At 39.7% G+C, this 17,166-nt stretch overlaps 1 protein-coding gene across 4 annotated transcripts in view; it reads right to left on the bottom strand.

Annotated features, from left to right (window-relative positions):
• Positions 1-17,166, bottom strand: part of Sybu (syntabulin) — a 71,033-nt gene that overhangs the window by 13,487 nt on the left and 40,380 nt on the right. The window contains exon 1 of one of the 4 annotated variants that reach the window (XM_055626378.1): positions 16,614-16,725. The exons of the other annotated variants lie outside the window; for them this stretch is intronic. Within the exon in view, the coding sequence (XP_055482353.1) occupies positions 16,614-16,641 (28 nt within the window). The 5' untranslated portion in view covers positions 16,642-16,725. Of the gene's footprint in view, positions 1-16,613; positions 16,726-17,166 lie in introns of those variants that run through there. 4 annotated transcript variants of the gene reach the window in all.

Genomic DNA, 17,166 nt, shown 5'->3' with positions numbered 1-17,166 from the left:
GAAAAAGGAAACAGTTTCAACTCAAGCTGAAAACTAAACTTACTCTGAAATCAATGCTTGTGTTTGTTGAGTCTTTAGGATGCTGCTTTTTGGCCTCCTTTTGGGTCACTATAGGGACCTTATGCATCTGAGCACATGGCAAACCAACTATCTAGTAAGCACTGACAAGTCTTTCTAAACAACCAGTCAATGTATCTGCAAGGCTTTTGCTATTCTTTGCCATTGCAATTATCTAATTAACTCAGGTTCACCATCTATATTGATGGTCCAAATTAAGGATGATTTCTGCTCTCATTCTCATCCCTCCACCTCCAAAAATGCAGTTATTCACTTTAACTCCCTCTGGGGAGGACAGAGAAGTCACTTTCACTGAAGCCAGGCACAGCCATCATGGAACAGCTGAAGCAGTGTCCACACAGTTACCCCCGACAACTACACAAGGCCCTAAAGCCCATTTAGTGAGGCTTTTAGCTGGGAAGGCTTTCAGGGCTCAGCCACAAACAGCATCTGAGAAATGCTCGGCAGCCCAACAGAGCATTCTGACTGTTTAGTCATCTAAGACTGCTACAAGTGCTTTTTAGGAAAGGAACTTGTGATCAAATCCACTAAAGACAAAGGCTTTAATGTATTTAATATATATTAATATATAATATTAATATAATTAATATATTTAATACATATTAAATAATATGTGAATATATATTCATATGAAATATGAAGAATATATGTATATTCTTATGTTCTGAAACAGAAATGTTCTTTAAAAGCTGCTCATATAATTTCCATTTATATTATTCTAAGTGCAGAAATGATTTACTTCCATTATGATTGACAATACATTAGTAGAGCAACCATATACTTAAATATAAAAATAAAAGCACTTAGAAGCAAAAAAGTTCAAATTTACAATGTTTAGATATGTATATTAAAATAAAAATTTTAATGGTAAAATATAAAAGTCAAAGATAAATGACAAGCTGAGATGAAACATGTAATAGGATGAGAGGCTAATTTCCTTATTTCACTTGAAAACATATAAATTGGGGGGAGGGAGACAAACCAATAAAAGATATGAGCAAGTTATATAAAAAGATATGACAGAAAAATAAAAACAATGTACATGACATTGACTGAAAACATTAAGAAAATGGGTAAAAAGAAGACAGTTTGCATTTATCAAACTGAAAAAAATATCTAATAGTATGTGTTCTATTAAGAGTATCTGAAAACAAACAGAGTGTTGATACTAAATGCACCAAAATGAAAGTTGGACTCCTTTAGTTTTATGTCTCAGAGGGGCACCTGAAAGACAGCTTTAGTATCCGCTAAAAGTGAGTGGCTAAATCAGGAAGTAGAGCAGCTATCAAGAACGCTGCAATCATGTGAAGAGTAATGTAGGTGTTTGGAAATGAGAAGAGCTTCTGGACTGTTGTTAGATAAAAACAAGATGCAGAATAGTAGCTGTGGGGTATCTGCTTTTGTGTAAGCAAATCTTAAAATCACATATAATTTACTATTTTCTGGAACATTTTCTTAAGAGATAATGATGATCTGTCAAAAGTGGCCTCCCTTAGGTATTATGAAGTAACTTGGGAAAGGGCACATACAAACACATTTTCACTTTATTATTATCCAAATCATTCTATTTTTTCCTGTCCATTATGAATATTACTCTTATCACATAAATATAAGTGTGGTGACATATGCAAAGTTTTATTTTACAAGTAATCATGACATTGAATATTACATTGCAAGGGGTTTGGAGTCAAGAAACCTTTGTATCCAGGCTCTGAATCTTCATTTGATAATTTGATAAGAAGAAAGTCTACTTCTCGTGATTATTGGAGTTTCATTCCATGGGCCACTCAGTCAGCTATGACAGCTATTAAAAATGCACACTCCTCCATCCCTTCCTACTACACCTTCAGAATTGAATACCTACGGGTGTTGCTTAGGGAAATGCACAATCGTTAAGCTTCATGGTGAATGTCATGAACGCTAAAATATAGTTATGATTAACTTATTTACAATATGAATATTAATGGAAGTACATGTAATACACGAACCCATTTTCTCTATACAACCATGCGAGATTGGAATCATTATCCTCTTTCCTACATGTGGGAGGACAAATGTTCAACAAACATTTGCAAGTAAATAATATATCATCCTTTAAGTATACATGTGTGTCTGTGTGCACCTAAAGATTGAGAGACTTTAAAAATTTAATCAAAACTAAGAATCTAGTTAGAGGCAGTATATTTGGTTATAAAGTACTCACTTTCCCTCCTTTGTTGACCTTTCTTATGCCTTGTTTATAGCTCTCTCATTCACTCTTGTTCAACAGTGTGCTGCCTGTACATCTGCCAAGAACAGGTAGCTGAGCCAGCAAAGATAAGAGCTTGAACTGGGCAGAGTTGCTCATAACCTTGTAGTTCTTTCAGAGACTACGTTTGGATACCTCCTCCCTAATGTTCTTAGACCTTGAAAGCCACCTGGCCAGGTTTCTGAGTGCTGTAAGTAAACTGGCTAGCACTTCCCCTAGACTTTTCTAAAAGCAAGAATCATTCCCAAGGGCAATTTTACAGCTTCTTGGAGTAACCTATGGGGAGTCTGTTTTAGAATCTTTCATCTTTAGAAACTGTGTTGCACACATACACACACTACACAGATTTGCTTGGTTTGAGGGGCTCTTCATTGAACAATTCTAGGGAAAACTACCTTTTCATCAAGTGATCTTAAAACAAACATGAGTTTAGTACAGTACTTACTGTGGATCTTTCCTGGGGGTGGGGAAGGCATGCGATTGTCTGCAATATCTTTTAATCCTTGTACTGTAGTTGTGGTTCTATTGAAATAATAATGAAAAAGTATCGAGTGCTTGCTGTATACCTGGCTCTGTTGTCATTTCTTTGTAAGTGTCATATGAGGTCCCACAATTGTTTAGTAATGTTATTTATATCTTAACCCTAATCTCATAGGTGAATAAACTAAGGTAGAAAAGGTGTAGACACCTTGCTCAAGATTCCACAGAGATTATCATATATACATACATACATATATATGTATGTATAATATATACATATATGTATATACACTGTGTATATATATGTATATATACAGTACATAAGTGGTATATATGTATAAACACATATATGTACATACATATGTATATGTGCATACATATAAGTACATATACATATGTGTATATGTACATATATGTGTATACATATGTGTATATATACATATGCACATATATATATGGCATAGGTTCTTCAAAACTGGACCACTTTCAGGAAAATTAATAAAAATTTTGGGATACAAAGTTAGTGAGGCACTTTGCAGTTGACCCCTTTTTTAAGGCCCTTATGATCTTTTTTTCAAGAGAAGGGACATCCAGTATGCAACTCTATGTGTCAAATAGTGCTCAGCAGAGAGAAACAACTTGCTGTCTCACATAGACTGGATGTGGATTGGTCTGTAAACCCTAAGCTGTTTCCTTTAATATGGCCCATGTCTATGGCAGACATACTGAACAGAAAGAAAGGACCCCCAAATAGGTCTCTATTACCTCTCATGGAGATTCGGCATTGGTAGCAGGATTAATGGCAGGTGGGCTCCAGAACTAGCTCCTTCCCCTACTGCTTTGAAGAGTCCCACAGACATAGTGGTCATGAATTTCATTATAATGATTATCTTGAGGACCTGGTAATAATGGCACTTTCCTAAAGTATTTTCCTGACTTACATGTTACTAGTTTTTTACCCATCAGTTTGCTGGGCTGAATGGAGTCTCTGTCCCTTTAAGAAAGCTAGCTAGAAAGGATGTTGCTTCTATTTAAGAAGTGTGCATCTAGTGTTTACCAAAATGAGATGCCTGCTCTGCATGTCTGGCAGGAAAATCTAAATCAGGGAAGAGCAGTACATAAGTGGCAGTCATGAGTGGAAGCAGAATGCCATGAAAGGGACAGGGATGGAGGAAGGTCACAAAGAGTTGGGGAGAAGGATGTGGACAAGATGCTGGCAATATGAAATGTCAGGGTAAGACTGTGACTTTAAGTCCAGCATTCAAAACAAAACAAAAAAAAAAGATGGACATATTTCTTGGCACTACCTCTTCATCCATTCTTGTCTTGTAAGGACAGGGGTACAGTCCGCTTGTATTGCTAGATCTGAATGGAAGAAAAACTCCCACTTTCTGTAAGTAAGATGGCTTAATTTACAGCTCACTGCCAAGGCATCCACCAGTATTCTGAGAAAGCTCCTCATTGCTGTACTTAAGCACATTTACAAATCAACTCAGAAATCTTACAGCCTTAACTGTCTCTCCTCATCTTTACCTCTGCTGTCCGTAACGTCCAGGGCACAACTCAGTCTACTGTGTACACCCAGCCTCCTCTTCACCCTTTACAGTAGCAATTAGAGCATTCCAGTCACCACGTACCAAACAGTGGAGTTTCACACTGTCTGACACCCTTGAGATCCCCAGAAGCATCCAATGTTCTAACACCAGACTCAGCCAGGCTTCAGTTCCCACATCTTGATGTCCCTTCTTTGTGGCTCATAAATTATACTACTTTTTATCACTCGTATGTCCAATCCTCATTAGGCTGATTTTTGCTTTTTATGAATAGCCACATACACTAGCTATGTGGCTTTGAGAAAAATTTGTAACCTCTCTTTGCCTTGCATGCATCCCTGAAGGAAGATTATAATATGATGTGACACATTGGGCTCTGTAAGTTGTGTAGGTAAGCAAAATAGTGACCATGTCACAGTATTGCTAGTATCCTAATTTTCTTCTTATAATCACCCTTTCTGAATCACGTCTGGATTCCAACCTGTATCGAAGCAGAATTGGGGGAAGGATGTGGAGCAGAAACTCATGAGGGGTGAAGCTGTCATGACAAATGAATGGGAAAGGAAAATTCAGAACAGACATATGAAGAAGCAAACAGCAGGCAGTCTGGGAGAGGACAGTAAGGACCCCTCCTTTTGCTTTTAGAGTATGAGCAATTATGTGACTCCTTAGTTCTCAGCTGTGTTGTTTGACTGAACTCTTCACTGTTGTGAGAAACTAAACAATGAAGACCCATTTGGTAAAACCTTCTGGAGGAGTCTGTGTTTCAAGACCACCTCTTGGAAATCAAGAGTTTAACAAGGCCAATATTTACTTACATATTTATGCCTTACAATTCTTTCCATGCTGAACAAACAACAGGTTGATACCCGGTCTTTGTTGCAGGAAGAGACAAATATCTTAGTAGGAAGATATTTCACAAAGAGAGCAACACAGATGATTTCTAGCTAAAGGATTAGGAATACAGGCAGGAGGCTAGTCAGCTTTCGAAACTATATGTGACTACTGGAGACCATAGCACACAGAGCAGCAGAGCAGTCATGAAGAGGAGGAGCCCCAAATGGAAATAGTAACAAGAAAAGAAAGAGAGACAACACTCACAAGGCCTCAAAGGTGACTTGGAGAAAGGTGAGCTTAAAAATCCTCCTGAGTCATGAGACACAAAGTTTGTGACTGGTAAAGTTAGGAATTGCTCTTAGTTGACACAGGGGCCCTTTTCTATTCTCTTTTATGAGGAAACATGTGTACACCTTTCTCAGAGAGATGGATGCCAATGAAAAGATATGCCTGCTTTCTCTATATCTGCAACACTATCACCGGAATTCTGCTCCAGGAGAAGTTCCACTGACGGCCTCTAATAGTCTTCTGATGCACAACCTTTGTGCTCATTATGTATAAACTGAATGACTGACAAGCAATATGGGAAACAGAGGCAAAGGATTAGGTCACACTGTTACGTGGAAATCAAACATGCCATTTTTCAATGGAAGAGTGACATTTTACTATCTCTTTGTATCCTAAAATGTATTTATTAATTTCTTTTTATTATGACTCTCAGAGGCATATAATTGGTTTAAACATAATCCTGGGATCTTGACATTATCAGTTCATGTAAAAACTAACCCTGATGTAGTTATTTACTGTTACTTATGTACCTATGCTTTATTTCTTTATGCTCAGTATTTTAACGAAAAAAACCACCACCATAACTTGCTACAAAACTGGGTGCCAACACTAGTCTTTCCAATCTTATCCCATGTTCAGCATTTATATGTTTTTATTTTTGTAATTAATGAGCAGGTTATTGTCAGATCTATAATTTTGGGGACAATATTAAAAATTCTCCCAATAATTGTACTGAATTAATTTATTCCTATTTAATATTTTATTATATCATCTACACAAACTTTATTAATTAAGTTTCCTATTGATGAGAAAATGAAATGGATTTATTAGATTTTGTTTTATTCTTTGAGAAAGAGTCTCATGTAGTTCAGGATGACCTCAAAGTCAGTGTGTACCTGAGGATGATCTTGAACCTCTGATCCTCCTCTTCTCACTGCCAGCATTATAGGTGTGCCTATCATGACTGCTTTATGTGATGCTAGGGATCGAACCTAGTGCTTTGGTCATGTCAAGTAAGCTGCACTCTATCAAGTGATAGAATGCAACTCTAAATCATAAAAGTCTAGAATAAATCAATATGCATGACAGATCCATAGGCAAAAAGAAATGTTCTACAAGGTACCCATCTTTATACTCTTTCCCATCGCAGTACAAACAGCCAAGAGTTCAGAAAAAAAAAGAAAGAAAACAAAGCAAAAATATTACATCAACAACAACAACAGCACAACTTAGAAGCTTTGCTTTACTCCATCCCAATGTTTGGGTCCAATACGGCTGTGGTCACGCTGCCTTCTATGGTACTTTTTTTGATGCTTGGTCCTAAAACATCAAGAATATCCTCATACCCTTGCGGCCTTGTCTGTCGCTTGCCTTGAGAAGGAGTCAAGTCAGCTCATGTGAGAAGGTACCAAGTTGACTAGATTTTGCACACAATCTCTCTGAAGGGACAACCCCTGTGAAAAAGGAGGTGAAAAAAGGAAACAGGTGTGTGCCATTGACTATGACAGCTCAGAGATTGATCTTCCTTCTCAGGTGAAGCACTAAGTTTGAAATAAAAGTGGAGGAAATGTCTGAGTTTTAAATGAAGGCTTTGTTTCTTTGGTTTTATCTTTTGAGAGGAGAGAGACACCATATAAAAGTATCTATTAGAAAACACCTGACCTTCTTTAGATGAGCTAAAGCCAAAATAAAGATATCGTCATGTAAGCATCCATGAGTTAAAGCTGATGGTGTGCCATTATGCCCTGGGGAAGTTAAATAACTGCTTGCAGAGCAGGTCAGGTGGCAATGTGACCAATTTTAGACCAGCCTCTGTTCTAAAAGTCACCCATGATTGTCCTTCTAATTATCGTGTGGTTCGTGGAGGATGCATTGACATCACCTGGAAACATGTTTGTGACTCACCGAGAATGGTCTTTATGAAGTTAAGTAACTTAGAGGTGGGGCAGGGCTTAGTACTAATGAGCCCTCCAGGTACAGAAACTCCCGAAACACTGCTCTGAGGCACTGCTTGCCTGAGATAACTCAGGAGGCAGTTTTCTTGGAGGCTGCCTCTGACAGAATGGGACAGAAGGTTCAGCTGTTACTTCAAATATAGCTATATGCTATAGTATATATTTTGGGAATTGTTTTTACACTTTTTACATCCAAAAAATGTGAAATTTTAGTTAATTTTACTTGGCAGAGTATTGATTCATACCGACTGTCTTTCCTGCAACTGTCAATCCACTCTGCTTGAGTGTGTTCTAGTCATAAGTTCAGGGGTCACCTTTCTATTCTCCCATTTAATGACAGTGTGACCCCAGGCAATTGCTTAACCTCACTATGCCTCAGTTTCCTCACGCCAATAAAGGAACTAAAGAATTCCCCTCTCTTGGGATTACTGTGGGCATTAAATGTGATGATGTTTCCCTCATGGCGCAATGAGGCTTCTTCGTCATCACTATCAGGATGCATGTGGAGCAATGCTTAGTTTGTCTAACAAACAAACATCCCTGTGTAACAGGAATGAGCCTGCATTCTCAGACAGGGTAACATAATCACATTTTTTTTTCACAAATGCATTTTTAAGAGTTGTCAGTACTGGACCTCCGATTCACTAAGAGTTTTTGCTAGTGTGGCGAGAAAGAATCCTTGCAAGAGTGTCACCGTACCATCTCTGCTTTTGACTGATGTCCTTACCCTCCTCCTCTGCGGATGGAATTTTCCCTATGAAAATGTCATCATTCACTTTTTTTTTCTTTTACAAGTGGCCTAAGTGACTGTTTATGGTGAGCTGTTAACAGTAACAGGCTCTTGTTTTCAATGTGCCACAATTTACCACACAGACTATAGTCAGCTGCTCAACCCTGGATGTTGGCTCTGCCAGCTTCTTCCCATCCTGTGTGCTCTCCTGAAACCACCATTTTCTTTCTTCTTTTATTAACTTATTTTCTCATCTATTTCATCCTCTCTGCAGTTTCTTTCCCCTCCTTACTCCCTCTGCTTCCTCCATTGCTCCCCCACCTTCCCTTCCCATCCACTCTTCCTCCATTTCCCTTCAGAAAAGGGCAGGCCTCCCAGGGATGTCAACCAAACATGGCATATCAAGTTTCAATAACACCAGGCATCTCCCCTTATATTAAGGCTGCCACATAAGAGGAAAAGCTTCCCAAACCAGGCAAGAGTCAGAGCCTGCCCTTGCTTCCACTGGTAGGAATCTCACAAAACACCAAACTACACAACTATAGCATATATACAGAAGGCCTAGGTCAGACCCATGTAGGGTTCCTGATTATTCAGTTTCAGTGAACCCCTATGTGAAAAGCATGAGGCTGGTCAACCGATATTCTCTGCAAGAGGTTTATTAGGAGGGTATGGAGGAAGTGGGGAGCAGGACGTGGGGAGAGAGAAAGGGAAAGGGAAGGGGGCGCCCAAAGAGAGAGAGGGAGAGAGAGAAAGAGAGTGTAAGAGAGAGACCACGTGTCGGGGTTGGCCCTTTAAGGGGCAAGGTAACCACACCTTCCAGATATGGCCACCTGGCTGGCGACACATGATGACATCATAAGTTGCTGGGTAACCCAGGAGCAGGTTGTGTTCCAAAATACTAACACTATGAATGCAGACTGTTGATTCCGTGGGTTTTCTTGTGGTACCCTTGACCCCTCCTAGAATCCTTCTTCCTCCTCTCCAGCAGGTTTCCCTGAACTCCACCTAATATTTGCATGAAATCACCATTTTAAATTGCAATTTCCAGGCTACAACCCACTGCTGGAACTGGCCCAGAAACTTCATCTTCCACACTCTTCCAGAGCACCAACCTCCTTAGAAAATTCCCTTAAGCTCTTCCATGGCACCTGTGTTCTTGAAAAAAAAAAAAAAAAAAATCCACTGTCTTTATCATGATTTTTGATGCCAAATTTTCATACAGGCTGTTCCTTCTGCCAGAATTATTTTCTTTCCCTCTATGCTTGTCTAATCACTACTTGTTCTGCAGGTCTTTGTTCATCCTTGACCTCTACCTCTTTCAAGAAGAGAGTGGGTGCCCCTCCATTATGGTCTTAACCTCACAAGCTGTCATCACACTGCATGGTCATTGGAAATGTGCTTTAACACATCTGTCCATGAGCTTACTCATTACATCCAAACAACTAAGGCTGCATTTTACCCATATTTGGAAATGTCTTTACCCTGAAAATTTTCTTAGCACTAAAAATTCCTTCATTGTTGTGATTCAGTGATATCTCCTGATAGGCGTTGTGACCAAGTTAAAAATGTTCTTTTTCCTATGTCCCCTTCAAGTTGAGTTGATAGAGGTTATTTATAGTAAATCAATACCCCCTTCACTTTTACCTCTTATCCATCTTGCCCAACTTTCTTTTCAATTTTTATTAATTACAATTTATTCACTTTGTATCCCCCCACATACCTCTCCCTTCTCCCCTCCCAATCCAACCTCTCCTCCCCCTTCTCCACGTATGCCCCTCCCCAAGTCCACTGATAGGGGAGGTCTTCCTCTCCTTCCTTCTGATCCTAGTCTATCAGATCTCATCAGGAGTGGCTGCATTGTCTTCCTCTGTGGCCTGGTAAAGCTGCTCCCCTCTCAGGGGAAGGTGAGCAAAGAGCAGACCAATCAGTTCATGTCAGAGGCAGTTCTTCTTCCTATTACTATGGAACCCACTTGGACACTGAACTGCCATGTGCTACATCTGTGCAGGGGTTCTAGGTTATCTCCATGCATTCTACTTGGTTGGAGTATGATTCTCAGGAAAGACCCCTGTGCTCATATTTTTGGTTCTGTTGTTCTCCTTGTGGAGCCCTGCCTTCTCCAGATCATACTATTTCCCACTTCTTTCATAAGATTCCATGCACTCTGACCAACAGTTGGCCATAAGTCTCAGCATCTGCTTTGATAGTCTGCAGGGAAGAGCCTTTCAGAGACCCTCCGTTTTCTTCTTCTGATGTCCACTCTCTTTGCCTTTCAGGATGGGGATTGAGCATTATAGCCAGTCCTCCCTCTTAATTAGTTTCTTTAGGTGTACAGATTTTAGTAGGTTTATCCTATATTATATGTCTCCATGAGTGAGCATATACTGTGTGTGTCTTTCTGCTTCTGGGATAGCTCACTCAGGATGATCTTTCCCAGATCCCACCATTTACCTGCAAATTTCATGATTTTTAAAAAGGTATAATCTAATCTGAATTGTTTGAGATATCCCAAGATCAATGCTGGATTTATCTCTGTGCAGTTTTCATTGATAGCACACTCCAGTGAAAGTAAAACAAGCAAGCTGGGCAAATCCTGATTTCTGTACAGAGTATGGGAACAAACACAGTTGGAGAAATACAAGTTCTCAGGGGAGGGGTTGCTTTAATTCTGACACATGTTTAAGGAACATAAGGAGGTGGGATAATGAAGTGATGCAGAAATATTTCCAGGGGAGGACCTCACCACCATCAGAGAGATGCTGGGTCATGGAAAGAGCTCAAAAGAAAGCAAGTCCAAGGCAGGTGGGTGGTCCCTCTCTCCACCCTGTGATACCTGTTCACGGTATGGTGCTATCATAGTGTTAAAGACTACAGTGACTCTGGGTGGGTGAGGGTGGTGCCAGGTATGAGGACGTAAGGAAAACAGTTTTGCTATATGCTCAGAGCCTAAGGACAATGATGTTGCTAGTTACCATATGCCCAGAGCCTCCTTGGTCAGCAAGTCTGCATGTGCTGCTTCCATGTTCCTCCTCCAGGAGAACCACGAGGAAAGTACAGTTTTGAGGGGACATGTGCCTGGAATGCTGGGCTGTACTTCTGGAGCTCAGGTGCAGGTAAGGAAGGGAAGCAGTCTATCTCCAGAAATAGGGTCCAGCTCTGCACCTTCCATCACTGTCTAGCAACTAAAAAACATCCCTACCCTCAAGCTCCTAAGAGTCCCAAGCTTCTGGGCACTCCCCTTTGCCCCTTCCTTCCCTCTGAAAGGACTTTGTGCTTATCCTAATGAGGCTTATAGCTTTCAAAGAGAATGAAGAGTACTCACAAGGAGAAGATTCTCTGCCCAAATATTAGCTCTGCATGTCTATGGACTACTTTAATAGAACCGTCCCCAGGAGCTCACTCTGTGACAGCTGGCACAGAGCACATGCTCTCAGGCCAAACCTTTGCCTGCCCAGTGACTCTGCCCCACCCTTTGTACAAGTTAACTTTTAAATTCAACTGTACTCAATGTTCTCTGCTCTCTTTACTCCTTCCCATTCCACCCCACACTGTTTTATGAAAACTCAGAAAGAAAGAGAGAAGCAAAGCAGAGCCTTACAAACAATTAAGGGTACTTTCTTTAAGGCCACTGGAGAATGTTGGCAGGGAAGCAAAAAGACGGTAACCAGGTTCTGGAAATGCCAGTTCTGAAATGCCCCCAAGCAATAAGATTTGATATGACATTCTGCACCTTTCATTTACAAGCACCCTGAAGAGATAAAACAAGGCTCCAAATGACCAAGCCCACTAGAGTCAGTCAATACTACCTTGCCATCCACAAATACAAGTACAATCATGTCTATTTACGAGCATCCCTTGAAGACCTACCAAGTACACGGGACTGTGCAATGAAGAACACAAAGGCAGAGTGTTGGGGTTTGGCCTGGTGCTATGCATTTTAATGTCATTTACTGGCCCCCAAGATCCTGTCCTTGCTCAAAGGAGCACATTCTCAAGTATACCTGTCCTTGTTGTGTAAATGTTGCTCCACCTAACTTAAGGCTGATTGGTTAAAAAACATTCTGTAGCTTGGAATTTGGGAGAAGAAAGGGAAGTGGAGTTTGGGGCTTGCAGGCTGGGGTTGAGGGACCACTAAGAGAGAAGTGGAGGCAGCATCAGAGGAGAAGAAAATGGACCAGTACCATGGGTTAGCATGGGAAAGGAGCACATGGCTGGAGCAGTGAGGATGGAGGAGATGGAGAACGTTAAAGGGTATTTTAGGACCATGGATAGGAGGTAGCTCCAGATTAGGGCTGGGAGGTAACCTTACTTTAGAGGGATAGTATCTGCAATGCCCCAGGCTAGAAAATACAAGTGTCTATGTCTTTATTTGATTGATAGTGGGTTAAATAATACCATTGAAACAATTACAGCCACCTAGTAATAATAATAATAATAATAATAATAATAATAATAATAATAATAGTAGTAGTAGTAGTAATAACAACATTTATAAGGACATACCTTTTAAATTTGCCACAACTGCAGAGAAAACATTGCTTTAGGATTTAAACACTGCACCTTTGAATTCTACCATATTTTCAAGACTACATATTCAAGGTGGTAAAATTATTTTTAAGTGAAAGAAATGGAAAAAAAAACACACGTCTTAGTATAGTGGTTACTTCTGCTGTGATGCAGAGAATGGAATCTTGGAAAAGTAGGCAGGCTTATATGACAGCAGTTCTTTAAATGGAAACAGTTAGCTGTCATGCTGTCTAGATCATAAATATTCTTTTATGAGTCATATGTATTCCTTTCTATGCACACAGCATACAGCAAAATCTAACAGAAAACAAAATACAAAAAAGTGGTTAAAAGAAAGAACAAAATACATGGAAATGATTGACAGAGAAAGTAACATAGAAAAGACTGGGGAGGTGAAGGGAAGGGTAAGGGAGCAAAAGAAAGGCTGTTTCTTGTTCTACAGAAATTTGTATAGCAATAAGGAACACTCTAAAAGCCAGGCATGATGGTACAAACTCAAAGAAGCAGAGGCAGGTGGATCTCTTTGAGTTGGAGTCCAGCCTGGTCTACAAAGTGAGTCAAGGAAAGCCAAGGCTACACAGAGAAATCTTGTCTCAAAAAAAATCAATTAAGTATAACACAGAGACCATAATAATAGCATAATATTTTAGTGGGCAACACTGGTGTAGAGTTGGGCTCAGGTCTGTTGAATGGAGTTTGAAATTGAAAGCGAAAAACCTAAACTGCAGAACCCTAGGCAAATCTCAAGGCACAGGCAAAACCCCATTGTGGTCTGCTTTAGGCTTGGCAGCATGAAGACAATGGTGCACTCTGCAGGTCCCAAACCATCTCTCTATGAGCTCTCTTGTAACTCTTTGGCTGGCATCTCTCACTTCTACTACTGCTCAGGAAGAAAAGCATTGGATGTCAGACTATAAGCCGGTATCAGGTTCAAGCATAGCCTCCATTGCTCAAGAGCAGTCAGGTCTGCTCCTCGTCTTGGGCAGAAATCAGATCTTCCTGGAAGAGACCAGTGGAGCTGCTTATCTTTGTAGCTGAAGTGAGTACAAGAAACCAGACTCAGGACTATCCGGTTTCCATGAACAATGTCACCACTGCATGAGCCAAGAAAATACCTCTTCACTTGAACAGTAAAAAGCTCCCACTGTTGCAAAAGGACTCAGCACACAGAACTGTTACCAAAACTGCCTAATGCTCCCGAGATCAACTAATGACATGACGGCAGCCCAAAGTCACACAAACTGTGACAGACTGCTCAAGCATGTGCATGCATGACTAACAACAATGAGAAAAACAAGGCCTTTTTTTTTTCCCCATTTACAGACCAGTAGAATAAAACTGAAAGTTGCTTTGCTTTGTTAGTAGGGATGACGTTAAAGGTTTAATTGTCTTGGAAAAGAGGATTATTCTTACTAGAAAATAGGCTTATTCTTACTAGATCATCTCAGTGATGTGCATAAAAAATCATGCTCAGCGAAATGTAGGTGAAGGGTATGGACCTACACTGCTTCCAAGTTCCTAACCTCTAGGGCCCCTTCCCCTCCCCATTTTCTGGTCAAGTGAGCTGGCAGTACAGTCCTTTTTACACATGCCACATTCTTACCAGGGTGAACAGATGGAAGAGAGAGAATATGCAAGAAAGAAAAGTAGAAATGAAAATGGCGAAATAAAAATAAAGTTGCAAAGTATAATCTAGGTCAACTCTTTGTGTGCTTTAAAATAGGCACCAGCAGGCTCTGTACATATGGTACTGAATTCTCTTTTTCACCCACTTATTTATTTATTTAATTTTGCTTGAATGTCATACAGAATTAGTGCAAAAGGAAAAATCCCAGCATGGGGCCTATTTTTATATAAATTAATCAGACAGTTCCCATCCCTTTCTATCCCTGCATTCTCCCTATCTTTCAACTTAACTCAATTATCTTTCTTCAGAATACTTTATCCACTAATCTCTGATTGGAAGTCTTTTCAGAAAGAGATATTTAAAACTCAAACCTAGATTTTAATTGTTACATTTTCAATTCATGTCATAAATATGAACTAGAACTGTGCTATTGCTTAGCTTCATTCACCATGCTGGCACATTAGAGTCACATAAATAGCCACGGTTAGCAGCAACAAAATTAGTTAGAAAGCACTCTGTTCTACATGTGTGTAACTATTTAACAAAACAGAAAGTGACCTATTTGAAGTGGACGCAAAGTTTAAATATTTTATTTGGGATAGTTACATTTTCTTGTTCATTGACATTCACAACTTTGTTCAAAATGTCATATGTATATGTTAATAGGCTGAAAAACTGTTCAAGCTGTTATCTAAAACCTCTCTTGACTGCTCTGTGATGCTAACCAACTATACTTACAGCAATCATACTATGATACCTCCTAGTATTTATTGTATGCCATGTGACATGAAATTTTCAAAAGAACCTTAGCTCATTGCCATTATTTTCACCTGCACATTTTAGGTAAAAGATGAAGACATTTTGAGGTCAAATTTAACACACACACACAGGCACACACACAAACACACACATTATTTTCAAAGATAAAAAGAAAGGGAAGTTATTAGAAACATTGAAAAAGAGATACAAAGTCTTACTGTACTAATGAAGTGAATAATTTGGGCTTCCAGGTTACCAAGATCATGTTTGCTGCAAAATTTATCATAAACAGATTTGCTCCCTGCTGTATCAACTCATAGAAATGGTTTTTATAAAGCCTTAAACTAATGACCGAAAGCTTGATCCATGTGACAATCTGAGAACATCATAGTCATCAGTACATCCGTGTTCTCTGAGGGCGGGGCCCTCTGCCATTTGGGGCAACCACCACTTTATGACTAACTGTTGGAAAAGATGAAACCAAAGAATGTGCTTGAATGGCCATGAATTATGGCAAACAAACTAACTTTGCCACAACGCTCTGTGCTCACTTTTTTTTTTTTTTTTAACTAAATATCAGCCTCTCATAATTCATGGCCCATCTTTGCTTTTCATTTGGTGTCATTATATGCCACATGTCTATTAAAGCCATCTAAAAATCTCAATTTTACAGTTTTAAAACTAGTTAGAGTCGGAGTAACCATATGGATAGCCATTCTAATGTTTCTAATAATAAATTTTAGCACCACAGGCATTAACAATTTGCCTTGCAGATGAAAGGCACTTCAGGATGACTCCCGTGTTTTACAACAGTGGGAGCTCAACCCTTATTTTGCTGGAATGTACAGTAAAGAGGAAGTATTCCATCAACCCAGACCATAAAAAAAAAAAAAACCTTCCACACCCCGACTTGTGCACATGAAGAGCTCCCAAATTTCTACTGACACCATGAAAGAAAAGTAAATTAAAGTAGGCAGACATGGCCTGAATATTTTCCATAGCTAAACAGCAGACATGGGCATCTTTTTCTCTAATCACAGAAACTGACTCTCTCTTGGTAATAAATGCATTATATCTCAGCCTACACAGAGTCCCACTGCAAACTCTGTGAGGTGCCAATTAGCATTAATTGTAGCTGAGCTTTTCTATTCCCCTAGCTCAGACACTGCTAATGCTACACTTGCTATTTACAAAGGCACCATGCAATTCTCAGAGTGAGGAGAACATGCCAAAATATAATTATCCACAGTCATTTTAAACTTATTTTTTGACATTAGTTCACATACACAGACTCACATAGGACTGAGGTAATTGAAACAACATATGTAGGCATTAAAGAAAAAAAAAAAAGACAAGTATTGACCTTGCATTATGGAATACCTAAATGGTAGAGTTAAAATTTGTTTTTACTACATATTTTTATCCTATCACAGTTAACTTCACACACACACACACACACACACACACACACACACACACACAGCATATCCACTGTGATCCAATACTTACTGTGACTAACATTACTTACTAATAAAGTAAGCTCCATAGACTTTCATGGCGAACACTGCCTCTGAAACCAACCTCCCACCACGCCTGGGGTATGTCTTTTGAAGAAATACAGTGTGTGCAGCTCATCTCTCAGTAGAGTACAGTCTCAGAGTGGGGTATCCATGGAGACGGAGCCTCCTACATGTGCAGGGCAAGGAAGTTACTCTGCTGGGCACCATAGCAACAGGAGGCAGAAGGAGAGCCGGCCTATCAGGGAATAGCACTGAGCCTTTCCCCTAGTGACTGCAGCATTTCAAATGAAAGCATCGCCCTTGTGAATGGACACAAAGCATTTGCAGAAATACCAAATTGTCAAATGGAAGCAAATGCTTGCGCAACAGTCATAGCTAATCCTTTGGCAATACTGGTACAGAACGTGTAAACATTTTCTACATTTTGATTATAATGCCCAAATGAGTAAGCAAGAAATGACACCAAGCACCCACAATGCTCTAAATTCAATGGCAAATGTGACATTCTGAGGGAAAAGCTTGGGCACTTCATGAATTACAGCTAGTTAAGTATGCAGGTCA

This window comes from Psammomys obesus, unplaced genomic scaffold (genome assembly GCF_907164565.1).
Source record: "Psammomys obesus unplaced genomic scaffold, mPsaObe1.curated_primary_1811, whole genome shotgun sequence".
Classification (NCBI taxonomy): domain Eukaryota; kingdom Metazoa; phylum Chordata; class Mammalia; order Rodentia; family Muridae; genus Psammomys; species Psammomys obesus.
This window is presented reverse-complemented; position numbering and strand designations above follow the sequence as displayed.